At 43.0% G+C, this 27,407-nt stretch overlaps 1 protein-coding gene across 1 annotated transcript; it reads left to right on the top strand.

The window, feature by feature from the left end:
• The first annotated feature begins 7,366 nt into the window (after window positions 1–7,366).
• GARIN1B (golgi associated RAB2 interactor 1B) lies at window positions 7,367–20,276 on the top strand. The gene is made up of 7 exons (XM_055307358.1): window positions 7,367–7,615; window positions 9,046–9,230; window positions 10,475–10,727; window positions 14,457–14,578; window positions 17,031–17,068; window positions 19,892–20,059; window positions 20,239–20,276. The coding sequence occupies exons 1-7, from the start codon at window positions 7,367–7,369 to the stop codon at window positions 20,274–20,276; spliced, it is 1,053 nt and encodes a 350-aa protein (XP_055163333.1).
• Window positions 20,277–27,407: the final 7,131 nt, after the last annotated feature.

Below are 27,407 nucleotides of genomic sequence, written 5' to 3'. Positions count from 1 at the left end.
CTCTGTCTCTGACTCCTGCCTGATTTAGGGTAAATGAATTTCCCCACTGGGGATGTGGATAATATTTTTTAAAATTAAAATATCACTAAAATTCTAATTATGCCCAAACAAAACACTGGTTTTGAATGTTAATAGTTGCAATAGGAAACATACCATGTGCCCATGCGTACAAAGAAATAGTCACAGATGGTTTATTCTAAAATGGTTTTACAGCCTCCTAAAGTCACCAGTTAAGCACTTTGCCTTGCACAAAGAAGGAAAGGAATTTCTGTCACAACCATTCCCTCCCTTCACCCCCATGCAAGGGACATATCTAGACGCAAGAAGAATGTGACAACTAGTGGTATGTGATTGTCACCCACGCGCCCTCAGGACGTTCCACTTGTAAACGCTTTGCATTTTTGAAAGTGTCGCCACATCAACAATCTAATGTGATTCTCATAATTGTATGAGATAGCTGTTTTTATGAACTATGTACTTCACAGATGGGAAAAGTAAAACCCAGAACAGCTTGGCACGCGCTTCAGGCAGCGCATGAGTCTCAAAGTCCAGAGGGCAGAAGGACAATGGCCTCTGGGCCTCTTCTCGCAGGCGTCAGTCCCCAGCGTGCCCATTGCCGTCAGGGTTATCAGAGACCTTTGGTTGCAGGCTCAGGCCAGCCTGGCTGCTAAACCCAGACGCCCAGGCAGCCCGAGAACGCGCATTCCTTCACAGGACTGTGGAAGCTGAGCGGATGACTGCCACCAGGTGGCGCGCCACGGCCGCTGGGACCCGCCGGTTGGCTCAGGAGGCTGAGCAGGCCGGTCTCACCGGAACATCCTGCCATCCGCATTGACTGCTTGGGACCCCACTTATCAATTTATAGTGTAGTTTTACTGTTTTACTGAGTAGCCGATTCAATATACCTTTACCGGTTCCTCTTTTATTTTGGGGTTGTTGTGGGTGTTTTGTTTGTTTTTTGGGGGTTGTGTGTGTGTGTGTGTGTGTGTGTGTGTGTGTGACTACTGCGTTCTGGGTACAAGTTTCTTTTTCTTTTTTTTTTTTTTTATATTTTATTTATTTATGATAGACATAGAGAGAGAGAGAGGCAGAGGGAGAGACAGACTCCATGCCGGGAGCCCGACGTGGGACTCGATCCCGGGTCTCCAGGATCCTGCCCTGAGCCAAAGACAGGCGCCAAACCGCTGAGCCACCCAGGGATCCCCTGGGTACAAGTTTCTGATCATATTTCATTTCCACCTCGGACAGAGTCCTGCACCAGCATTTACATATTGGAACATATATGATTTTATCATAGCTTTTTTCTTTTATATTACAGCTAGGCTAGCATATTGACTTTTAAAAATAATATATATAGATAGGTTATAATCACTGAATTTTATTTCAGAATGGTAAAGGGGGTGTTAGAGTTTGTCATGGAAAAGGCACTTGGGTCTGACAAGGCTGAGAAGCACTATATTGGAGCACTGACCTTGTCGTCTACATTGCCCTCTTGACTTTGATGATAGTTTAACAGCAACATTTAGCCTACTTCACTCTCTCCACTTTTTTTCCCCCACCTCACACTGTGGCTGCTCCTCGAAGCTGCTTTGCTCTGCTGGTTCCACTTCTTCTTAGCTCTCAGGGAAGCAAGCTCCCAACAGCATCACTTGGGCCCCAGGACCGTCCCAGCCATGCGTCACCCTCTCCTCAGGCTCTCTCCTGGCCCTGCTCCAGGCCCACAGCAACATCCTGCCTAGTCGATCTTCACCCCAACTCACTTCTCATCTCCAACCTCCTCCAGAAGATCTGTCCAGTGAGGAGGACCTGGCTATGCTCTCTCCTGGTGGTGTTTAAAACATCCTCTTCTCTAAGTGGGGGTATATCCTGTTCTCATGGGGTGATCTGTGTCGATTCAGTCAGAAGATCTGAAAAACAGAGGGCAGAGCCGAGCTTTTCTGCTTCTGCTGAGACAGTGCTGTGATCAACAGGGCCTCCTCCTCTTGAACATTTGTCTCTTGTTTTCCCTGAGCTGATTACTCACTCCCTCAGACTGCCTCTCACCAATTTAGGGGGGTAGGAGTGGATATAGGTGATTTGTGAGAACACACACCACAATTATATTAACTAGCTTTCTTGCTCTGTTATCAGGCCATACCCAGATTTTCTGTTCTATTCTTTGGCCACCACTTAACCTCTTGTTAGGTTGCCACAAGTTAAACTTTTGCCATTTAAAAGATTATTGTGTATTTACTATGGATGTCAGAGGGAATAATTCTGTATGGCTTCTTTGCAGAGGCTGCTGATTATACACTGATATCCTTCACCCTTTAATAATAACACCCCAATTCTAGGTGGGCTCATGGGCATCCAGCTAAAGCTACACTTTCCAGCTTCCCTTGTGCCTGGGTGTGGCCGTATGACTGAATTCCGACCAATGGGATGTGAGCAAAAGTGATTATGCCATTTCTAGGTCATGCCCTTAAAAGGAATGAGTGTGCCCTCCCCTTCCCCCTTCCCCTTCTCTCTGGCCAGTATGCAAATATGATGGCAGGAGCTGAAGCAGCCACTTTGAAACACAGAGACAGATAGTGACATATTGACTATGGCAGAGGTACTCCACCAGCTCAGGACTGCCTATCTTTGGACTACTGTGTAAGAGAGAACCAACATTCTATTTTAAGTCACTATATTTTGAAGTCTTTTGAACATACCTAGACTAAAGTATATTGTAGGTTGCACATCTCCTTTATCCAGGAACCTGTAGTTATTTGTACTTATTTGTGATTTCTTATTTCAAATTGTATATTCTGTGTCTTCCTTTTATAAAAAAAATTAAACTGTTAGCCAGTGGTCTAATTTTTTTTCAAAGAACCAGCCTATAAATTTATTTATTCCAGCATGCTTAGTATTTGAAGATTATTTTTGCTTCCTTTACAGTTGAATGAATGTCATTCGATGTAAATCCCATCTATGGAATTATGGGTCACAGCCTTTTTCTCCAACATTCTTTTACATTGTTCCATTGTCTCATAGCATCTAAAGTTGCTGAAGTCTGAAACTAGTCTCATTTTATTCCCCTTGGCAGATTCTCTGCTTCTTCTATCCAGACATTTGTAGTAGGATGCTTTTGTTAGGCCTAAGATTAAGGAACTTGACAAGAGCTATTCTTGTCTCAATGGTTTCTTTACTTAGTTTACCTGGAATAAAGTAAATCCCATTGTTTGCCTAATTGGGTCTTTTGTTTCAGAAATGGCTTTTTCTTTCATGTGTTTGATGACTTTTTCAATTCCATTTGTTCCCTCTTGATTAGGGACTCTAGCTGTATGTTGGGTCAATATAAATGTCTCCCATGTCATTTTCTTTCTAGTCTCCTCATCTCTTGCTCTTCTTTATCGTGTTCCATGTGATAGTCTCTGACCTGCTAACTATGACATTGACTCCATTTGCTACCATGTTACCTCCATTCCTTGTGGTTTCTAATGTGACTGTCAGATACTGAGTGGGTTTTTCTTCTTCCCCCCTCCCCTTACGTCATCAGGTCTCCTTTTCATTTTATTCTGGTGTCTGATTATGTTTGTTTGCTTGCTTGCTTCATGGGAACTCGAAGGTCCCTTGAGTGCAGAGAAGATTCTTGTAAAGGACTTTATTCTATTTCCTAGAATCATTTTTCTCCCGATACATATATATTCTTTCAACATATTTTCCTATGGTCATTCTTTGGGAGAGAAGAGTAATATCTTACATAGATCCCATGGTAGCTCTTTACGAAGAAATAGTGACTATTTTAATAAAAAAAAATTACCTGAAACCATCAGCCCTTTAGATATAAATTCTATTTCACAAGAAAAATAATAGCTAGGCAAGTGAACTAAATAACATGAGGAAGTAACCAGACAAATCCAGAAGGTGAGATATTCTGTAGGACAACTACTTCAATTGTTCCACTAGTAAGTGTCCTAAAAACGGGACTGTATTAGATTAAAATAAACTTAAGGGGAATGTGAAGTCCTAGATTGAATACTGATTTGGATAAATCAGTTTTAAGAATAATTGGAGTTAAGGGGATCCCTGGGTGGCTCAGCGGTTTAGCGCCTGCCTTTGGCCCAGGGCGCGATCCTGGAGACCCGGGATCGAATCCTACATCGGGCTCTCAGTGCATGGAGCCTGCTTCTCCCTCTGCCTGTGTCTCTGCCTCTCTCTGTCTCTCTCTCTGTGACTATCATAAATAAATAAATATATATATATAAATAAATAAATTTTTAAAAAAGAATAATTGGAGTTAATTGAAATTTTGATATGCCTCAGAAATTAGATGAGATGAGATAAAAGTATACCAAAGTACAAAGGTAGAAAGTGTTGACTAAATCATTTATGTTATAAAAAAGTTATAAACAATTTTTAGAATAGTATCTCTCTCTCTCTCTCTCTCTCACAAACACACACACACACACGCACACACACACACACACATACCCATACCCATGGTTGTTGCAGTGATGTTGGAGGTAAGAATATGCTGCTTGTTTTTTAAACTTGTCTCTATTTTCTGATGTTCTACAAGCACATGTACTGCTTACGTAATAGTTTTTTTTTTAAGTAGTGACACAGATTTAAATGGGACAGATTTACCATGAATATAATAAAGCTTATACTTTAGGGACCTTTGTTCACATGGAAACTTCCAAGCCCCGATGAGGGCTTCTAACAATTTTGTATCATACTTTTGTGGGATTTTTTATTTTATTTTTTATGTTTTAGAAATCTTTTACTGTAGTAAAATATACATAAAATTTACCATTTTAAGTGTACAGTTTAGTGGAATAATGTACACTCACATTGCTGTGCAGCCATCACCAACGTCCATCTTCAGAACTTTGTCATCTTCCTGAACTAAAACTGTACCCATCAAACAATAACTTCCTATTGCCCCATCCCTCCAGTATTTTTAAGTATCTCCAAAGTTGTATAAACTTTAAGCTCCACAGGACCCAGGTCCAGCCCCAACTGACAATCAGATACTTGGCCATTCCTGAGCAAGCTTTGAAATGATATTTGACACTGTACTGAGTGATTTTAGCCTCAAACCACAGACCATCACTGGAGTGATTGCCAAATGTGCCCAAAGCAATAATTGTAGCAGCATCAACATCTCTGCATGCACAGAATGATAAAAGTTGCAACGAGTTTCTCATATTATGGGGACATATATTTACACAACTTTCCTCCCCAGAAGTCACAAGTTTGTCAGTCTTAAGGTCCTAACTACCTATAAATTAACCTTATTTTCTTCATTGCTTAGAATTATTGGTAAATAGCCTCATTATATCCTGTAAAATCAGTCTGGAAGAATAGACAGTTTTATATAGTTGTATTAGCAAGTTTTAAGTCTGATTCAATATAACAGAAAACTCAAATTTATTTCTTTCATACATACAGGAAGTCTGTATGTACATAGTCCACGTAGGACTAGTATGACAGTTTTATGATCATCAAGGAGCTGGAGCCCTTTTATCTTGCTATGCTACCACCCGTAGAATGCCACTTCATGGCCCAATGGGACTGCTCAGGCTCCAACTGTCAAGTCTCTATTCCAGTCAGAAGGAAAAAAATAAGGAGTGAAAAAAGTATGCCCCTTCCCACAATGTTTCCTCAGCACTTTGCACGTTGGGCTTACATCTCTGTCACATGGCCTTATCTAGCTGTAAGGGAGGCCAGGAAATGTAATTTTGATTCCAGAAACTTGTGCCCAACTAAAAATCAGGCATTCCATTAATAAAGAAATGGAGAGAATGGATATTGAGAAAGGCAAGTATCCATCAAGTGGTTTTAAAAAATATTAAGTGTGCTAGTTTTTGAGGTTTGATTGGGGGCAAGTAGGAAGGGTAGGCATCTTGAAGACATTTGATTATTGCTTGGCATTTTGCTTAGAGCTGAAAGCTCACTTCCTCACAATTAGCTTTCTAAACCAGGCACTAAAGCCTCTTTCACATACCACAGAAGTGGGCTGAACAGCAGGAGAGTACAGAAAACAGAAAAAGTCATCTTCCCCACTAAAGGAGACCTTTGGATATCTCAGTGGCCAAATACATCCAAACCATATTCCCAGACCAATAAGTTTGACTGTGGTAGACAAGCTTAACTTATACCAGCGTGTTAACTGCCATCTTGTTTGTACTGTGTGTTGTTTCTAGAGAAATGTAAATCTGAGAATGTGGTCTCTTGACCCTAGCCTTAGAGAGTATTCCATGGAAGACATTTGTCCCACATGATAAACAGAAGAAAATGAGGAACAGGAATGCAGAAGTTGCTTTGCCAACCAGGAAGCAGTTTCAGGTACTTGACCAGGGGCAAACTAGAAGTAACCAGGTGAGGAGCAGATGGAATCGGATCAGAAGAGTCTTGTGACCTTTCAGCTGCCTCTCTGACTTGATAATGAAATACAAAAATATATCTTCATGCTTGTACATTGCATATATGAGTTGTCAACTCACTTTTCCAAAGAGATCACATTTGATTTTGATGGATAATACATCATTTGGTAAATTCCAGAATTTTGTTCAAATTAGAATTACAATTTCCCCAAAAAGGGGACTTGAGCGGTGGTCAGCCTGCTTTGTTCTTTGCCCCTGACCTAGCCACAGCAGGATTTGGGGTCTTGCTTCTTCTGACTCCAGAATGAGGAATGCTGTCACTCTCTGAGAGGGAGAATATCTTGTTGATGTAGCAGAACTGCCCATCCCAGTTCTATTCCTCTCAGCTGGCACCCTCAAAAGCCAGCCTCTGGGTAAGAAACTAATTACTTGTACTCCTCCTTCAGTTTGACCTGCTAAGGGAAATAGGCCTGCAGGAGTAACCACCCAGGCATAGCAGAGCACAGAGCACGGAGCAGGGCCCAGCAATTTCTTCCAAAACAGAAAAGCGTCCTGCAGATAAACCAGGTCACGCGTGTTCCCATATCATGCAAGTCTCAGTAGGGCTGGGTTTTAAATAGAGAACAGCCCTTCAAACTGTTTGAGGTAGGTTGCACTAAAAGTAAGGGAAGGTTGAAAGGCAGGGAGGAAGATCGCCTCCCAGAAACCTTCCTTCCTTGTTTTCTGCCTGGCTCACCACTTTCTCAGCAAGCTCTGGGGGCACCGAGTCCCGGAGTTCTGACAGGGCCTGGGGACCATCAGGGCATAAACAAGCCCTAAAAGCACTCTGGAGGAAAAGGGAGGCTCCTCTGCATTTCCCTTTCCTGCAGGCCTGCCCTGCTTTTTTCATGATGTCATCCATTCATCATTGTGAGCTGATTGGCGGTCCCAGGCCTTGGCCAGCTGCCCAAGGCCACGAGGGAAGAGAGAGATACCAGGACAAACTTGCAGCAGGCCCCTGAGCATGTGCAGAAATGTTGTCGTCGGTTCCACAGAGAAAGACTCGGTGGAAATCAAAGAAGACAGTAAAAGTCACAAGATCTTTTCCAACCTTCCCTCCCCTAAATGCCTGGGAAGAAGTCAGGGGCCTCTTGCCTGTGGATGGGGAGCCAAACCCTGGAGTGGGCCTGGGTGTAGAGGAGGGACTGCTCTGCCAGATGCTTCATTCTCCAGAATTCAACCTATTTCCTGACTCAGTGGTATTTGAAAGCAACTTTGTCCAGGTACACTTGGGTGGCTCAGAATGGCATTCCTTGATTCTCCTAACCCTGTTCCCAAGATGTGACTGGGAGCATCTGCCCCTGGGACTGGAGTGGAGTGAGAACTGAGGCAAGGAGGAGTCAGTGGGCCTGAAATGCATCTGACCCTGACTTTGCAGAGCCTCAGACAGGGCTTCTTCTGCAGGCATTTGTCATCATGGGGACAGAGGTCAGGGGTTTTCTGCTCTCAGTAGATTTGGTCTCTGAATCCCTCAATTTGTTTCCTCCTCCAGGCTGTCAGCCCAAAGAGATGAACAAAGAGGCAGTGAAATGGGTTGCCCTTTGAGGGCTTGTAACAGAAATGCTGATTGGTAAAAGAGGAGCTGGGTACCAAAAGGGCCCCAGGCTCAAGAGTCTCTGCTTTCTTATCAGGAGGTGTCATTGTGCAAGTGACCTGAGTGCCCCAAATCCCAGTTTCTTCTATTATAAAAGGAGTTGGGCCTGGTTGTTACAGGCAAACATGGGAGGCAAAGGCCTAAGTACAATGGGCACTTCTTGCATTTTTTAATGATGCAATAAAAAAGATTTTTTAATAAAAAATATTTATTTATTAGAGAGAGAGAGCATGCTCGCACACAGGGACAGCACAGAGGGAGGGGCAGAGAGAGAGGGAGACAGAATGTCAAGCAGACTCCCTGCTGAGCATGAGCCCATCCCCGGGCTCAATTCTAGGACCCTGAGATCACGACCTGAGCCGACATATCAAGAGTCAGCCACTTAACCACCTGTGCCACCCTGGGCCCCTTAGCGTATCTTTGTTTCCTTGCCTGCACTTCTTTTCCTGGGGCTGGGGTTGGGGGAACCCCAAATAAACAGACCTTGGGAGTTGCAAGGGATCTTACAGTGCAGCGAAAGTGCAGGAGATAATTGGGCCCCTCAAAGAATGACCTTAAGGACAAGTTTTTCCAAGAAAAGCCAGGAAACAGTGTGGGGAGGAGCCACAGGAATGTGACACAGGTCAGGGAACTCCTGGGTTATGGTTCTTGAGAGGAATTGTTAAGAGGAGGTAGTATAAATACGTTACAGGTATTTAACCAATACAGGTTTCAACAGTGCTTCTCAACAAGCGTTGATTTTGCCCACCGCCGCCAGGGGGCATTTGGCAATCCCAGATGGATATATATATATATATATATATTTTTTTTTTTTTTTTCTCAAATGGAGATATTTTTGATGGCCACAACTCTGCGGGGGAAGGGATTGCTACTAGTGTCTTGTGGGTAGAGACCGAGGCTGCTGCTAACAATTGGGCAATGCATGGGAGAGCTCCCTCCCTCAAACAAAGAATTACCCAGCCCCAAAGGTGAATAGGCCTGAGGTTGAGAAACCCTCTGCTAGAATACACTGCTGCTTCTGCCAAATGCTCAGGCTGTGTCCGTGGGGCTGCTTTGCAGGTCAGAAAGGGCAGGAGCTGGATAGACATCTACAAAGCCTCCAACACCATGGCCCTTGGGGTAACCTCCTCTGTGCCCTGCCTGCCCCTTCCCAATATCCTCCTCATGGCTAGTGTCAAATGGCACCAGGGACAGAGCCAGACATGGAACAGACCATCTACAGCCCCAAACATCAAGCTGAAGAGGTAAGTATTGCAGATGGGAACAGAGGACGAGTAGCATGAAGGGTGGACCCAAAGCAGAGGCTGCTTTGTGACTAAACTCCAAGTAGTGAGAAGCAGAGAAGTCACTGGCAGAGACATTATTTTTTTAGACAACAGTAGCCCAAGACAAGGTGCACCAGAAGCATCAAGGCCAGGGTGGGGAAGGGCCAAGGGAAGAGTTATGTGGTCCACAGTGTGAAGCTAGTCAACACGCCCCTTCTTGCTGCACTCACCCCATTGAACATAGAACATCTCTCCGACTTGGGCCGAGGGGCAAGGAAGCAATGAGGTCTGGCAAATGGAGCACTGGTGGGAGACATAGGTTCTAGTCTCTGGTATCCCAATGACTCCAAAAAGTTTTTAGTCTCAAGTTATTTGCCTCATCTCAGTTTTCCTACTGGTAGAATGAGTGGAACTGCATCTCAGAACTGTGACATACAATGACATCAGACCTCTCTGGGATGAAAGGGTTCTTTTGGATATTTGAGCTTCTTCAAGTAATCTGTAGGATATCTCAAGAATCTCTAGAGAGTCCCAGAAATCCAGGGAAACGCTTCATTTCTCCATGTTGGCTGGGAAGTACAGCTCAAATTCTTGAACTTTAGCCTCTTTTCAAAGAGTAAAGCATTAGGGTCAACAAATGGACAGGCTGGACAATGCCACTCTGTGGCTGGGAAGGGCAGTTCCCTTTATGCTATCAAGAAGAAAATTGACCCCAGGCACCTTACTCTAGGGCTACCTCTCTCAAACAGGATCCCAGGGAGCACCAACATGAGAATCATGGCAGATGTCAGGGCAAGCCCCCAGACCTACTGAATCTGAGTTGTAGGGGATATCTTCAGGTGTCTGCACTTTATTTATGTATTTATTTTAATAGGGTTTTTAAAAAGATTTTTATTTATTTAATATAGAGTGAGAGAGAGAGAGCAGGGAGTAGAGGGAGAGGGAGAAGCAGACTCCCCGCTGAGAAGGGAGGCCAATGTTGGGCTTGAGCCCAGGACCCTGAGATGATCACCTGAGCTGAAGGCAGATGCTTAACTGACTGACCCACCCAGGTGCCCCCAGGTGAATCTGGTCTCCCCAAAGTTTGAGTATCACTGTGCTAAGCATTCTCTCTCCTACTCCAAAAGCCTCAGCCCTGTAGAAGACCTTTCTCATTTTAACAAAGACAGGGTTAAATCAGAAGCGATAGGGTTGCCGCCTTGTGTCCTCCCTTGTGGCTCCAGGATTCTCCCATTGAAGTTTGTGGAGCTCCAAGTCTACGACCAGCTTCAGCGCATCCTGCGGTTGAGGACAGTCACTGAGAAGATCTACTATCTCAGGCTCCACCCTGACCATCCTGAAACTGTCTTCCACTTCTGGATCCGACTGGTTCAAATTCTGCATAAGGGCCTGTCTATCACCACCAAAGACCCTAGGATTCTTGTCACTCACTGTCTGGTACCCAAGAAGAGCTGCAGCCCCTCGGGAGACTCTAACGTAAGTGGGCACCATTGCCACCTCCAGTAAAGTCCAGAGCTGAACTATGGAGTTTAGGTGAGCTGGTATGCGAGCAACCTGGGAAGGTGATCCCTGCCTTAGGCCTTTGCTAATCAGCTTTATTGAGGTATAATTTACAACCATAAAACCCAACCCTTTGAAGAGCACAGTTCAACATTCTCAGTAACCACGGAGAATTGTCCAACCATCACCACAAACCAGTTTTAGAACACTTCTGTCACCCTACAAATTCCCCTGTGCCCATTTGCAGTCATTCAATTGTTCCTATTTCTCTGCCCTTGGCAGCCATTGATATATGTTCAGTCTCTATAAATTCATATTTCTTAGACATTTCATATAAATTAAATCCTACAATATATAGCCTTCTGTGCCTGGCTTCTTTCAGTTAGCATAATGTTTTTCAGGCTCACCCATATTGTAGCATGAGGTCAACTCCGTGGCAGAGTCACAAACTCTCCATATTGCTGAGTGACAGGGGTGCCTGGGTGGCTCAGGTCATGATCCCGGCGTCCTGGGATTGAGTCTCACACCAGGCTGCCTGCAGGGAGCCTGCTTCTCTCTCTGCCTCTCTCTCTTGCTGTGTCTCTCATGAATAAATAAATAAAATCTTTTTTGAAAATTACTGAATAGCATTCCATTGTATAGATATACCACATTTTGTTTGTCCATTGGTGAACATTTGGATTGTTTCCAGTTTTTGACTATTATGAATAATGCTGGTATGAACATTTGTGTACAAGTTTTTGTGCAGACATATGTTTCATTTGTCTTGGGTAGACTCCAAAAAATGCAATAGCTGGGTCATAGAGTAAGTTTAGATTTAACTTTTAAGGATTTTATTTATTTTGAGAGAGTGAGAGGGAGAAAGGGAGCATGGGCAGAGGGGAAGGGCAGAGAGAGAGAGAGGGAGAAGCAGACTTCCTGCTTAGCAGGGAGCCTGACACGGGACTCAATCCCAAGACTCTGGGATCATGACCGGAGCTGAAGGCAGGTGCTTCTAGGCACTCCTAGATTTAACTTTTAAAGAAACTGACAAAGCATTTTCCAAAGTGGCTACACCATTTTACATTCCTGTCAGCAGTACATGAGGGTTTCACTTTCTCCATATCCTTACCAACACTGGTATTATTTATGGTTTTTAGTAAAGCCATTCTAATGGATGCATAGTGGATTTAATTTTTGTTTCCTGAATATCTAATGATGTTGAGAAAGTTTTCATGGGCTTACTAGTCACTTATATATCTTCTTTGGTGAAATATCTATTCAACTCTTTGCCTACTTTTAAATTGAGTTTCAAAAAAAATAAATTGAGTTTTGTCTTTTTATTGAATTGTGAAAGTTCTTTGTATATTCTAGATACACATCCTTTATCAGATATATGTTTTGCAAATATTTTCTACCAGTCTGTAAGTTTCCTTTTCATTTTCTTAATGGTGTTTTTGGGTAGCAAGTTTTTAAGTTTGATGAAGTTCACTTTATCGATTTTTTTCTTTTCTTCTTTGGATCAGGCTTTTGGGGTTGTAGCTAAGACTTTTGTTCAACTGGAAGTCACAAAGATTTTATCCTATGTTTTCTTATAGAAGTTTTATAGATTTAGCTCTTATATTTAGGTCTATAATCTATTTTGAGTTACTACTTGTATATGATGGGAAGTAAGAGTTTAAGTACTTTTTTTTTACATGTGGATATACAATTGTCCTATATATAATAAAGGATTTTCCATTTGTTGAAAAGACTATTCTTTCTCCAATAAATTGTCCCGGCATCTTTGTCAAAACTAAATTGACCATAAATTAAGGATTTATCTCTGGATTCTCAATCGAGAGTTCCATTGATCTCTTGCTTATTCTTGTGCCAATATCACATTGTCTTGATTAGTATAGTCTTATACTATGTTTTGAAATTGGGTGATGTGCATTTTCCAGTTTGATCCTTTTTCAAATTATTTTGACTATTCTAGATCCTTTGCATTTCCATACCAATTTCAGAATCAGCTTGTCAATTTCTACAAAATAGCCTGCTGGAATTTTGACAAGAATCTGTTGAATTCACACATTAATTTGGAGAGAATTGCCATCCTAACAGTACTGAGTCTTCCAGTACATGAAAATGAGATTATCTTTCCATCTATTTTGATCTTTCATTTATCTTAATAATATTTTTGTACATTTCAGTAAACATGTTCTGAATTTCTTTTATTAAGCTTATTCCTAAGTATTTTATTATTGTCGATACTATTGTGAACTGAATTATGTTTTCTTAACTTCATGTTTGCATCACTCATTGATGGTATATAGATACACAATTGATTTTTGTATATAACCCTGTTCATTACAGTAGTTCTTGCAAATTCCTTGGGATTTTCTACATATATATGTATGTAAATATCATCTGCAAATAAAGACAATTTTACTTCATTTCCAGTCAGGATCTCTTTGTTTGTTTATTGTCTATTGCCTTAACCAGAACCTTTAGCACCATACTATATTTATTAGAAGTGGCAAAAGCAGATATCCTCACCTTGTTTCCAATCTTAGGAAAAATACATTCAGTCTTTCATTAAATATGATGTAACCGAGAGATTTTTGTAGATGTCCTTTATCAGGTTGAGGATGTTGCCTTCTATTCTTTGTTTATTCAGAGTTTTTATCATGACTGGGTATTGGATTATGTCAAATATTTTTTTCTGCACCTATTTAGATGATCATGTGGTTTGTCCTTTATTAATATAGTGTCTTGCATTAATTGAGTTTTAGATGTTAAAACAACCTTGTGTTTCTGCAGTAAAAATTCCACCTGGTCATGGTATATGTGATTCTTTCTTTCTATATGTTGCTGGGTTCAGTGTGTTAGCATTTTGTTAAGGATTTTTTGCTTCTATGTTCATCAGTGATATTAGTCTGTAGTTTTCCTGAGAAATCTTTGTGATACCCTCGCTTTGGTCTCAGAGTAGTATTAGCCTCATTGACTGATTTGGGAAGTGTTCTCTCCTCTGTTTTCTGAATTTTTGAAGAATTGGTATTACCATTTCTTTAAATATTTGGTAGAATTTACCAATAGAACCACCTGGGCACTTTTGCCCCAAGCCCTAAGACCAATTTGAGCTGCAATGTAAACTCCATAAAGGCAGTGGGTTTTCCCTGTCTTCTTAGCTGCTACATCCCTAGTGCCTGGCACATAGTTGACATTCAATAAATATTGAATGAATGATCAAATGAATGAATTAGCAGCTGGAGTACTTATGGGGGTATCACAGGCAACAGGAAAGAAAGCAATTTTACCCAGGTGTAAAAAGCAGCTCAATGTAGGATTTTCTTAGAGAAATTACTTTTTTAAGCATCCATTAAGTTCCTACAATAGATATTTGATCCCCTTACATTTAAATATAAAACCAAGTAGCAAAAACCTTATTAAAGTTTTATGAATAGACTACTCAGGAAAGTATGAAGGTATGTTAATAAGAATAGATTATCTACTAAATTATGTCTAAAGTTTTCAATGACACCTTGAGGCACCAAAGGATATTTGTAACAATACAGGAGATATAAACAAACAGAAATGGCCCCAGAATGGCCTCTCTGAGCAGCTGACATGGCAGCCCAGAGGAATAGTTCCAAGTTCCAGCACTTTCAGGTCGGGACCATGATTAGGAAAATGCAGAGACCCTGAGTCCTTAACCACCTGGCTTTGCTTTTTCTCTCCATCTAGTTAGTACAGAAGAAACCCCAAGCCTCCCAGCCCAGTGAGAGCCTCATGCAGCTGATGGCCAAGGGGGAGAGTGAGGCACTCTCTCAGATTTTTGCCGACTTGCACCAGCACGATGAGTTCAGGTACATACATGCCTTAAATCAGGCCAGCCTGCCGTCCCTTCTGCAGCCCAGATGGTCTGGGCCATACAATCCAGAAACCTAGTCACTTGTAAAAGGAGCAGAGGGAGGAGCATGAAATGCTGACACTCAGTATCCACGTTTTTTTTTTTTTTCTTTGATTCAGAGTAAACTTTTCCCTCATTCTCTTTGCCTTATTCTCCTCCACACAGCAAGCATGTAGACTTGACTCCAGAGGAGGAATGTAATAAAAAATAAAAAGTAACTCTTCAATAATAAGAATAAATTAGTGGCACAGGTGGGAAAGTAAAACCTAATTTCTAGTCCAGTTCCTAGTCCTTACAGAGAAACAACTAAAATATTGTCTACTGATTGAGTTCATTTACCTACTCGCCTGGCCTCTGCTTGGACTTTACGGAGCTTCTGTGGTTGCTTTCTAAACGTGTAACATGTTCTGGAAAGCTCCATTGTACAGTCCCATTTTCTCCATGCCTGAGGAAATGTCCCTAGATGTGTAGGTGACCTAGGGTTGAGTCTTAAGTCAGACAGTATGAGACAGGCATTGAGAACACAACAGGGACCAGAAATGCAAAGAAAAAACAAAAAAGAAAGAAAGAAAGAAAGAAAAGAAAGAAAGAAAAGAAAGAAGAAAAGAAAGAAAGGAAAGAAAGAAAGGAAAGAAAGAAAAGAAAGAAGAAAGAAAGGAAAGAAAGAAAAGAAAGACAAAAAGTAGAGTTGGAGGGGGTCGTCTCTTAGAGTGGTTAAGAGCTCACACAGTCCTGGTCACTGCTCTATGAGCCCTAAGGCACATTGCTTCATTTTTTTCTAGTCCTACATTTTCAGATGGGCAAAATGGAAATTATGGTAATGCCAACCTCACCCAGATATTGTAAGAGTAAATGACCTCATACATATCACTACTTGGCATGCTTCTCAGCAGATTTAGAGGCAGACATAAGGAAAGCCTCAATAAGTATTAACTTATCTTATTAACTCAAACGTGGGCTGGAAGTAGAAAAGTATTAACACAAGAAAAAGACTCAGTTGCCCACTGCCTGAGAATTTATACTGGAGATTGTCACTCTGTATATCAGAACCTTACTCACAGAGATCTGTAGTTAAGAAATTTCTAGGTAAGATGTCACATTGCGGAGCTGGAGACCCCTGGACTCTAATAGAGCAAGATATAGTGAAGCAACTTCTTGACTGTCTCAAAATGTTAAATCATGGATTTTTTTAAAAAATATTATTACTGTTTGAAGGATAACTTCTGTTTATGTCAATGGCCAAAATTCAGTCACATGGCCACACCCAGCTACAAGGGAGCTGGGAAATACACTCATCATTGTGCATGGCCATGGGCCCAACACAAAATTAGACCTCTGTTCCCAAGGAAAGAGGGAAGAAGGGATGTTGGGGACCCGTTGGCAATATCTGGCACAGACAGTTTATAATATTTCTGGAAGGTCAGAGGAGGCTAAGACCAGAAGGGAAAATAGCCACTAAATAGATGAAGGGTAGAGAAGGCTGTACAGGTTGAGGGACCAGATGAGACCGCATCCTGAGGAAAAGATTTGGTGACTTTAGAAAGAAGGAGGGAAGGCCAATGGGGAAGTGATGGTGATGGACAAATGGACAGAAGTTGAAGTGGGCAGGGGCCGAGGGCTGTGCCAGGGTCCAGGGAGCCATGGGAATGAATTCAGACTTTAGTGTCGCAGGAGCCTTAGCCTCATTTTAAACTGAGAAGTGACACGATCCAATCTACTTTTTGGAAAGGTCCCGTGCCACCCCCACGCCCCTCCCACCCCACCCCACCCCCTCTGTTGCAGTGACAGTTGATTTGAAGAGAAAGGGAGTATAGGCATGGAGAATGGAGAGACCAGTCAGCAATCTAGGGCCACCGAGTCTGGGCTGTCATGTCCCAAATGGATCAGAGGGTTGTGAGAAATCGGAGGAAGTGAATTTCTGCTTCACTGTTATCTCAGTAATTGCTTTGTATGGACTTTGGTTTCTTCTCTTTAATTTCCCAGAACGAAGCCCTGAGTGATGGTGTTTCTCTTCATTCAGGCAGGTTCTAGTCTGGTTCTGGTTGCAGTTATATCCATTTTTTTGCACATTAGCAACAACAAGCAACTTACAGCAAATAAAATAAAAGGCTGAGACAAAGGACCAAACAGATGGAGTCACACCCACTCCTCCTCAGCAAAAACAGCAGCATGGGCTCTGCTCTCCCCACCTCCCTTCCCCCTTCCCTATTTTTTTCTTCTGGTACTTTAATATGTGTCACACCCACCCAGTATAGCCACAGCTGGCCTTTTTCATATTTATATCTGCCTCTAAAGTGTTTGCATTGAGAAAAATATAACTAGAAACAAGACTTGAAATGAGAGTTTCATGCTCTGTTCTTTTCCTTTCGACCTTCGTTTCCTTGATCCTGAAATGGCTGGAGCTCCAGGAGCAGCAAAAAGACACAGACCAAATGGGACAGCTCAGGTAATAGAGGGCACAGGGCACCCGTTTCTCGGAGAACTTTCTGCACCACAGTGTAGGAATATGTCCCCCTCCAGCTCCCCAGCCCAGCTTTCCTGGATCTCTGTTGTCTTTCCAGGCCTTGGTTTCCAGGCCTCTAGGCTCTTTGGCCACCATAGTCAATTTGGCAGCAAATATCTTACCAATTTCTTTCTTTGAAATATTTCTTATATTTTTCCTCAGTTCTACTCCCACAGATTCTACCCTAGTCCACCTTACTGCCGCATGCCCGGCCTGCTCCAATACTCTTCCACTAGTTCATTCTTCATTTACTCATTCAAAAACATGCAGTGAGCCCTTGGTAAGTGTCCAACACGGTTGAAGGCTTTGGAGTCACAATGAAAGAAAGACATTGTATGAACCCTTTGAAAGGGTTTATAATTTGGTGGAGTCAGATGGGTAGATCCTAAAATCACAAAACCTCTCTTTCTAGGCAACATTCAAAATTCGTGCCTGGGATGCCTCAGGAGCACAAAGACAGAGGCCCATCCCCACTCCCAGGAGGCTGTTGGGGAAGGCCGGGCATCTGAGTCAAGTCATAGAGGGGGAGCACAGGCAAGGCTGGCCGAAACACAGGAGGCAGAGGGGATCTGTATGAGGGAGCATGACATATTCTGGACACAGCAGCCAGTTCCCCATTTATTGACAGGTTCTAGTTTACCCCAAATCTACTCATTTCGGCATGCATGACCCTCTTACCATCTCACCCTCAAGCAGAAGCCCTGTGCCTCCTCTTCTGCAGGCCTAAACTGCTCTGGTCAACCTTAGCTCTTCTTCCCCATGCCTTATTCATCCCATCTGCTCCCTTCCCCTTGATGCTCCACCCTAAATCCTACCCATCCTTCTAGATGAATCTTTCCTTGGTCATAACTTCTTTTAAATTATTCCCTAATTGTTTCATGGGCTTAAGTCTTATGTCTTCAACCAATATTCATTCTTTTCATGCCTCTGAATTATCAGCAGTGGCAAGCACAGGGCTAGGAGCACAATGGGAATTCAATAAACATCCGTGCATCACACTACTGATAAATTATTGGTTCAGAAGGCAATGAGAATATCATGTTATATTTAGGAATTTAGGGGAATGTGTAGATCCTGGAGAAGCTCTGCCAACTTTCGTCCAAACCACGGATTACAACTCAAACATTCGCAAGTGGTATAAACAGATAGAGAGCCTAGACATCATATAAGAAAGGTTGACCTTTCTTTCATCTCCATTGTAAGTTAAAAAATAGCTGGGCTGACACTTGGTTGCAGCACTGAAAAGGCAGTAGGAAGTGGTGGGGACGGTCACAACAAGAAAATGGAAAGTTTCCATGAAGACTTCAATTGTCACCATGCTGGAACACAGGCCTGATGCTGCCAGATACTCTGATTTTTCAACAAAGGCAAAAATCTGGATTTTTATGTGACATACCCCCCTGCCCCATAAAAACTAAAACACAGTCTAGGCTGACACTTAGTGGGCAAACAAAACGTATCTGCAGGCCAAATTCAGCCTGGAGGCTGCCAGTTCATTTAGCCCCTGTTCTAAATGGTAAGTAGAGCTGGCCCACATTTTTCCAAACCTAGGAGTGCTTTCTCATGTCATGTGACCACTAAATACAATGATGATTCATTAATGTTTTCACACATACATTCAATCACACACATACTCAAAACATATCCCATGAAATTATGCTGAAGAAGACAAAGAGAATATGTCAAGCTTATTTCTAGGATTTGGGAGAACAGCTTGATTTTCAGAGTCACAAGACATGTGGTGTCATGGAAACTACCACCACTCCCAAACTGTCCTGAGGCTGATTGAACGAATTATCCCAGTATGTCCTCAGAACCCTTCACTTTCCTTGGAACCGAAAGAACTCCCTTTTCTTTCCTTTTTTTTTTTTTTTAAGATTTTATTTATTTATTCATGAGAGACAAACATAAAGAGGCAGAGGCATAGGCAAAGGGAGAAGCAGGCCCCCTGCAGGGAGCTCACTGCAGGACTCCATCCCAGGACCCCGGGATCACGCCCTGAGCCAAAGGCAGACGCTCAACCACTGAGCCACCCAGGCATCCCAGAACACCCTTTTCTTCTTTGACTTTGGAAGGACAGCTGTACCCCAGCCTCTGGGAACTTCTGGATGAAAAGTAAGAAAGAGCTATATTTGGAAAAGATTCAGGGGAATCTGAACCATTCAACTTCCCCATTCAGGGGAAGCTGAACCATTCAACTCCCCCATCAGTGGGGGATGCACATTCTGAGTCAGTAGTTCTGGATGGATCCAAGACTGTGCATTTCTAATGTGTTCCCAGGTGATGCCAAAGCTGTTGGGCTGCAAGCCACCCTCTGAGTAGCTGAAGCCAACTGGACCAAGAATGGGCTCTGGCTTAAGGCCATCCGGGTTCAAGGCCATTGCCAGTTCGGCTAGCTGAATCTCAGGAAATTCACTCAGTGATCCTCTCCAAGCCATGTTGTTTCTCTTCTTTTACTGGCACTGCCTTGTTCAAATGATATAATAGTTAAAACATGGGCTCTATTGCCTAGCCGCCTGGCTTTGAATTCTGGCTCTGACTCCTCATTATGTGACCATGGGTAAGTGACTTAACCTCCCTGTGTCTCAGAATACTAGTAAAACGGCTGACCTCTCGGGCTCATTGTGAGGATTAAAAGAGTATTCATGCATGTGATTGTTTGGAATGGTGCCTGGCTCATAATAAGCACCCCATAAGTGTTGGCTATGACCTGTGAGACTGCCTGTGAATTAAATTACAAACAAATGCATTCCCTTTTTGACCTAGAGAAAGACACTCCCAGCGAAGACAGCATCCCTTGCACGCGTGACCTCAGTTGGAGAGATTCATTCACTTATGGAGAGTGGGAAAGAGAGAACCCCTCTGGGCCCCAGCCCCTTTCACTCCTCAGCACCCTGGCAGCCTCCACCAGGCCACAGCTGACCTCACTCATAGGTATCGTGATGGGAATAATCTGATTGCCTTCCTGGGACAGGCCTGGAGTCCCATCTCAGGCCTGGGTTCAGGTCCTAGTCCTGGGGGTGATTCCAGGAGGATGTGGGTGGGAGTGAAGGGGTGCCTACCAAAGCCACCTCAATCCTCTTTGCTCCTGCTCTGTTCTTCTCTACCTCCAGCTGAGTTGAGTGAAATCCTAAATGTGGCAGCTCCCTAGAGGCCCCTGGGAGTTCTTGCAAGTGGCCCTGAAGCCACAGAGACCTGGACAACACTGTTGTGGCTAGACCTGCTTTCTCCCTGGTGGGGGGATGGGGGGCGCTGACTCCACAGAGTGCCTCTGGGCTCTTCCTTTGAGGGAGTGGAATGCTGGCTCTCCCTTTTCCTTTCCAGAGCTCTTGGGGGAGCCCCAACCTTCTATTGCAGAGAGTGAGAAGGAACTAGGACAGAAAGAGTGGGGTGGAAGTGATACTTCTCTGGAGCCCAGCCCTTATCTTTGCATGTTCCAAAGGTTCATCCATCCATCCATATATTCATTTGGCAACCATTCATTAGTGCCAATATGTGCCTCTGTTTGACCAGAGATAGATCCCTAAAGAAAGTAGGAGTGGTTTGTGTTTTCTCAAGTTAAATAATAATAATAAATTACCAACTCTTACAGAATACCTGTTATTAATAGTAGACAATAAAAAAATTACCTTAAGTGTCTATGTGTCCAGAGCTTTTGAGGCAAGCTATATCTCATGGGACACCTTTTTCTCCTACACTAACAGGAAATTCTATTTGAGCCACCCTTTTGCACTGGGGATAATCTATGCAGCCCTCACCAATACCACTCTGCAGCATTCAGCTTTCTGAGGGACTCTGGATGTGGAGGAGGAGAAAGCTACAACTAAGGAAAAACCAGAATCATCTCACGCTGACAGCATAGCCTTTCCTTGGAAAACCATTTGGGAGCATGGCTCTGGGTAAGAAGCATTATTCCAGCATATAACTCCAGGTCCACGCCACCACCCATCACACCTCGCCTCCGTTACCACCGCAGGGTGAGCATGAGAAGATGTGCTCTCAGAAGGGCTATGGCCAAGAGATGGAGAGAAGGAAGGAAATGAACGTAGGACCGGAGGACAGGTGGGAGAGAAAAAGCGGAATGAAGAGGAGGTAGAGGGAGGAAGTAAGACAAGAGGGGAGATCTCACGGAGAGGTGGTGACAGAAGAAAACAGAACAGCCCTGAAGGAGAAGCTGAGGAGGACAAGAGAAGAAATAGACCATTGACAGATGCCTCCCTAAGCTTCTATTTATCTAATTTAAAACTTGAAAGTAAGGCCATATATCAAAACAGATGTGTTTTCTTCTCTGTGCCAAGTACTCTGGATAACTATGAGAAGGCTAAAAACCAATTCCACCCCATGGCCTCTCCTGAAGCTTCTTCTTCTTTTTTTTTTTTTGCCAGTTTTGTGTTATTAGTCCCTTGTTTTATTTTATTTTATTTTTTAAGATTTTATTTATTTGAAAAAAAAGATTTTATTTATTTGACAGAGAAAGAGCATGAGCACAAGCAGGGGGAGGAACAGAGGGAGAGGAAGCCCGATGTGGGGCTCCATCCCAGGACCCTGATATGATCCTAGGACCCTGAGATCATGACCCGAGGTGAAGGCAATGTCCAACTGACTGAACCACCTAGGTTCCCCCCTCTTCTGCTTCAAGTTTTGCACCCTCTTCCTTAGCACATTCCCTAACTTGGACTTGCTAGCCTGACCCTGGTGTGTGGAATGAAGGATTGGGTTTGAGGCAGCAGAAAGGTTCCTGCAGGAGGCAGTGTAAGACAAGGCGGGTGAGGTAGGGGGACTTTTATGGTCAAACTTTCTCTTTTGTCTCAGTTCTACTGACACTTGCTCAATTCGCATTGACACCCCCTTTAAATGTTGACATAACTTGTTAGTGCTTATTAAACCAGAGATTTCACAGAGAGGAGGTACAGTCTCAAAACAGGTAAGTCAGAGGTTCCAGGCTCAAAGTAAAGGTAAAATCAGCCGTTCACAGATTATAGATCAAGGGAGTCACAAAGGAGTGTCTAGCCTCTTTGTTTACAATATATAATATTTCACATTCAGTAAAAAAAGACTATGAGCATTTCAACCAACCTTCTCATTGGAAAGCTTTTTTATTTTTTATTTTTTTGAAAGAGTTTTATTTATTTATACATGATAGACACACACAGAGAGAGAAGCAGAGACACAGGCAGAGGGAGGAGCAGGCAGGGAGCCCGACATGGGACTCGATCCTCGGTCTCCAGGATCACGCCCTGGGCCAAAGGCAGGCACTTAAACCGCTGAGCCACCCAGGCTGCCCTGGAAAGCCTTCTTAGATGTCCTGCTCTGATTTAAGATATCCTACGAGGGTTTTTTTTCCTTCACTGGAGTTAATTTAAGTGGTTGGAGGGCTAAAAAGTAAGCTCCTGGATCACCATCACTTTTCCCAAGGATGAGTTTTGTCCTGATTCTTGGTGATTTCGATATTTACCTAGATGATCTCTCCCACACCCCGGGTCGCTATTCTTTGAGCCGCTGCCCCAAAATCCTGCCCACTATACTCATCAGCCATTGTGATTTTACCCTGGAGTTTGTTAATAACTGCACCCCACCCCATGACTCTCACTTTCCAGCTCTACCACCTCCTGTCTTTCCCTGAGCCCAATAATCCTTCCACCCACTAATCCCACAACCTATTGTTCCTGCTGAATTTTCACTGTCCCTCACTCTCCTCATGTCCTCATTTCCCTCCCCTTCAGCCTACATTCTAGGATCAGTTATTATTATTATCATTCTCTCGCATGCACCTTCAACACCTTTGTGTCTCCTTCACTTGGTTCTATTTACTTGGCCAAGTTCGACTCTCCACCAGCTCCAATGCCTGCGTCATGCTACTAAACTTGCCTGGAGAAAACCATGTGATGTACTTCCCAGTCTTATCTCAAAGTCTCCAGCCTCAGGAGGGTCCTCAATATTGCCTGGAGATCATACTATGCCCACCTCATCTGTCCTCTCTGCTGAATGGCTGCTTCACACCTCCTCTCGCCTCAAACCCCCAGTGCCTGCTGATGACCCAGCTTCCTTTTTCACTGAGAACATCAGCAACAGAAAGGAAACTTCAAGCTCTCTCCACCATGTCCACCACTTACCTGAATCGAGACCCATAGATCTACCTTCTCTCCTTGCTACTATGGAAGAACTGTCTCAGTTCTAAGCAAAGTCCAACTCTTCCCCTTTTGTACTAGATCCCATCCCATCTCTTCTACCCAAGGACATTGCTCCAGAAATTCCCCCTTTTTCCTACATCATTTTTTTTCCTCACTCTTAGACCCCTGTCATCAGCAATACACTGGTATTTCTTCTAAACCAATTTCTTCCATTTAAAAATAGAAGAAAATAAAACTTCTCTTGGCCCTGCTATATCTCTGCTCCAATTTTCTCCACCTTTTTTTTTTCTTTTCTCCACCCTTTTGAAGTAAACTCCTTGAATAGGTTTCCAATCTTGCTTCCTATTCTCTCCTGAACCCCTCTGGTATGTTTTGGCACCCACCACCCCACCAAAGCTGATCCCCCACATTGCTAAACCCAATGGCTAATCATTCCTCATCTCACTGTTACCAGCACGTGACATATGTGACTACTCCTTCCTCCTGGAAATGCTTTCTTCGCTTGGCTTCTAGAGTACTACACTCTCCTGGCTTTCCTCCTTCACTGACTTTTCTTCTCAGTTTTCATTCTCATCAATACTCTCTACCATCTCCAAATCAAAACTCATGGTTACATACCACACATAAACCAATTACTCTCACATTTATATCTCTAGTCCAGAACACTGTGAACTCCATAGACACATATCCAACTGCCTACTTGACATTTCTAGTTGAATATCTAATAGGCTCTCAACACGTCCAAAACTAACCTTTCAGTATTATACCTCAAGACCTGCTCCTCCCAAGGTCATCTCTATCCAAGTAAATGGCAGCTCCATTTTTCTACTTTCTCAAAACTTTGGAGTCATCCTTGACTCCTCTCTTTCTCTCTTCCCCATTTCCAACCCACCAGGAAATCCTTTTAAACCACTTTCAAGATATATGCAGGATCTGACACTGCTACCACTCTGGACCAAGTCATCATCATGATTGTCATCACCTGGATTGTTGCAAAAGCCTCCTAAGTGGGTGGGTGGTTTCTGATCTCACCCTCTTTGGTCACATGTAACCCTTTAAAAATCTTAGATCATGTCACTTTTCCACTCAAAACCTTCCAATGGAAAAAAAAAAAAAAACCTTCCAATGTCTTCCCATCTTATTAAGGTAAAGCTGGCTCTGAAAGAGATAAATCGCAATATATCAGTGGCATTAAAGAGCCAATAGAAATTCATTTCTCAGAAAAAGTCCAAAAAAGGTGTTTCTGTTCAGTGAACAGTTTTTTTAACAGGAACCTGGGCTCCTTCCATCTTGTGATGTACCATGGGTTCTAGGGCTACCACAGTAAGAGAAAGATCTTGAACAAAGGCACATGGCAAGTTTGTAAGGCAAGTACTAGAAGTAGTAGACGTTTCTGCTATTTTTCCTTTGGCCAGGGCTCAGTTACCCATCCTGTAACTAGAACTGTAGTCTAGCTATGTTCATAGAAGGAAGAGGAAACAGTCTGGTAAATAGCCAGTCTCTTCCATGTCTTCTCAGTCATAGTAAAACCGAAAGTCCTTACAATAGTCTAAAGGCTCTACATGCTGTTCCTTTGCTCCTTGCAGAAATCTCTGCTACCTCCTCTCTGACCTCATTTTCTCTACTCTCCTCAATTACCACAGTCCAGCCACATGGGCTCCCTGCTGCCTCTCAAACATTCCAAGCATGCTTCAGGTCAGGGTCTTTCTTCTTGTTGTTCTCTCCCACCCCCCACCCCCGCCCCCATATGTTCTTCACTACCTTCAGATGTTCACTTATATGTCATCCTCTTTATAAGTCTTCCCTGGCCACTCTAAGATTGCAGCATCATCACTCTGGATAGTCCCAGCACTCTTTTCTCTCCTTCCCTGCCTTATTTTATTCCTTGGTACCTATCATTACTTCACATTCTATAGGTTTTGCTTTTTTATCTGGACTATTGGCTACAGACCAGAATAAAAGCACCATGAGAGAATTTGGTCCATTGTGTTTATTGCTGTCTCCCCAATGCCTAGAACAGTGTCTGGCATATGCCTAGAAGAGTGTCTGGCACATGGGAAACAGTGTCTGGCACATTTATTTGTAGAGTAACTGTTCAGTAGTACCATATGGCAGAGTAGGGAATGCTTGAAGAACATCAGCCTTTTGAGGTTGACATACTTGCCATAAACAGTACTTCAGTACTTCTCTGACAGAATCCAGGACTAATGGGCTTTGGGGGCAGCTAAGGTGACATTTCTCATGTGTCACCCTTCAAGTCCTCTTCCTTCACCACCTACTTTCTAACTCTGGGGCTCCCTTGAGGCATAATGTGCTTTTCTCTCCTCAGAAAGCTCACTTATTCTCATGGCTGCCTTGTCCAATGATGCTTCTAAGTATCTCCTCCATCCTATTAACTCTCTTTATTTTCATTTTTTTTTAAAATCTTTTTTTTTTATTTTTTTTTTATTTTTTTATTTTTTTTTTTATGATAGTCACACAGTGAGAGAGAGAGAGAGAGAGGCAGAGACACAGGCAGAGGGAGAAGCAGGCTCCATGCACCGGGAGCCCGACGTGGGATTCGATCCCGGGTCTCCAGGATCGCGCCCTGGGCCAAAGGCAGGCGCCAAACCGCTGCGCCACCCAGGGATCCCTTTATTTTCATTTTTATTTTAAAGATTTTATTCATTTATTTGAGAGAGAGAAAGAGAGCACGAGTAGGGGGGAAAGGCAGAGGGAGAGGGAGAAGCAGACACCTCCCTGAGCAGGGATTCCCCACTTGGGGCTTGATCCCAGGACCCTGAGATCATAACCTAAGCCAAGGGCAGATGCATAACCGACTGAGCCACCCAGATGCCCCTATTGACTCCTTTTAGACTTTCCATATCTTGAACTCATTCCCCTTTTCTTACACCCATTTAGTTAATTCTCTCAGTTTCCTATGATTAAAACTTTAAATTTTTGAGAGCTCCTTCATTTCTTTCATGCGTGCAATCACTAAGTCCAGGATTTGTTATTTTCACTTTATGTTTTAAATTTTTCTCATATATAAGAGTTTTTTTTTTCCATTTTCCTTGCTCTGCCCAGTCCAAGCCCTTAACCACAGGGAATCTCAGGGTTGGAGGGCTACATCTTTGGCAGAGTCGCACTACTTTATCCAGCTTCCTCTAGGACACTTTCGAGATGGGTGGCTCTCCCACTGGGCTACAGTTCCTTGAGGGTGAGGACCATGTCCTATTCATTGTGGGTTTATCAGCACTTGGCACAGTGCTTGACTTCAAGAGGCATTTTTTAAAGTTTTGAAAATACTTCCTGATGCAGTCTATTTTATAGTTAATCCCTATTAGGAGATGTTCCTCCTAGAAAGAACCTCCTTCAATTTCATTGTACCACCCACACAGATGCAAGTTTAGAAACCTTCAGAAAAAAGATTCACAATTCCCACTGCCTTCAAGCTCAGGCTCCTCAGATTAAGACTTTGTATTATTTAGAGAAACATATCTCTGCTTTGTATTCATGCCCCCTCTACTTTTTTTTTCTTTCTTTTTTTTACCTCCCTCATCCCCTACCTGGCCTAAGAATTTACCTCCCCTCTCTGACCCCTACTTGCTTTAGTTCCTGTTACTACTGTTGCAATTGAATAATTGCATTCAGGAATTCCTTAGTCCAGTCTGAGTCACACTTTCTTAGGAAGACCTCTCAGGCTAGCACCAAGGGTCACTGTCACTCCTTTGTCTGAATTTTCACAGCATTCATCCTCAACCTTTCATCTTGGCACTTAAAAGTGCATTAAATGGCTTTGTATTTAACTCTTTCATCAGCATATCACTTACATCTGAACCGGATATTAAAGAATCGAGGCTTTGTGTGCTAAGAAGATAGTAGGTTTATGTTCCATTTGTGTTGGAAACATAGTAGTCCTCATTTCATGTTTCTTTGAATTTCATGACCTGAAAATGAGTAAGTGAAACATTTCCCCTATGCCTCTTAAATCAGGGACATGCAATTGGCTCCACCCATTCGGTTCACTTAACATGGTTAAGCATTTACTCTGAACTGGACAGCAAGGTCAGCTGTTACATAAAGAGACGAATAAGGCAGATCTCTAGCCTGGAGCTTAGCCTAGAGGAGGACATGTGGAGAAAAAGCTTTCTATATAGCAAAATTTGGCA

The sequence above is a fragment of the Nyctereutes procyonoides genome, unplaced genomic scaffold (genome assembly GCF_905146905.1).
Source record: "Nyctereutes procyonoides isolate TBG_1078 unplaced genomic scaffold, NYPRO_anot_genome, whole genome shotgun sequence".
In the NCBI taxonomy this organism is placed as follows: Eukaryota; Metazoa; Chordata; class Mammalia; order Carnivora; family Canidae; genus Nyctereutes; species Nyctereutes procyonoides.
This window is presented reverse-complemented; position numbering and strand designations above follow the sequence as displayed.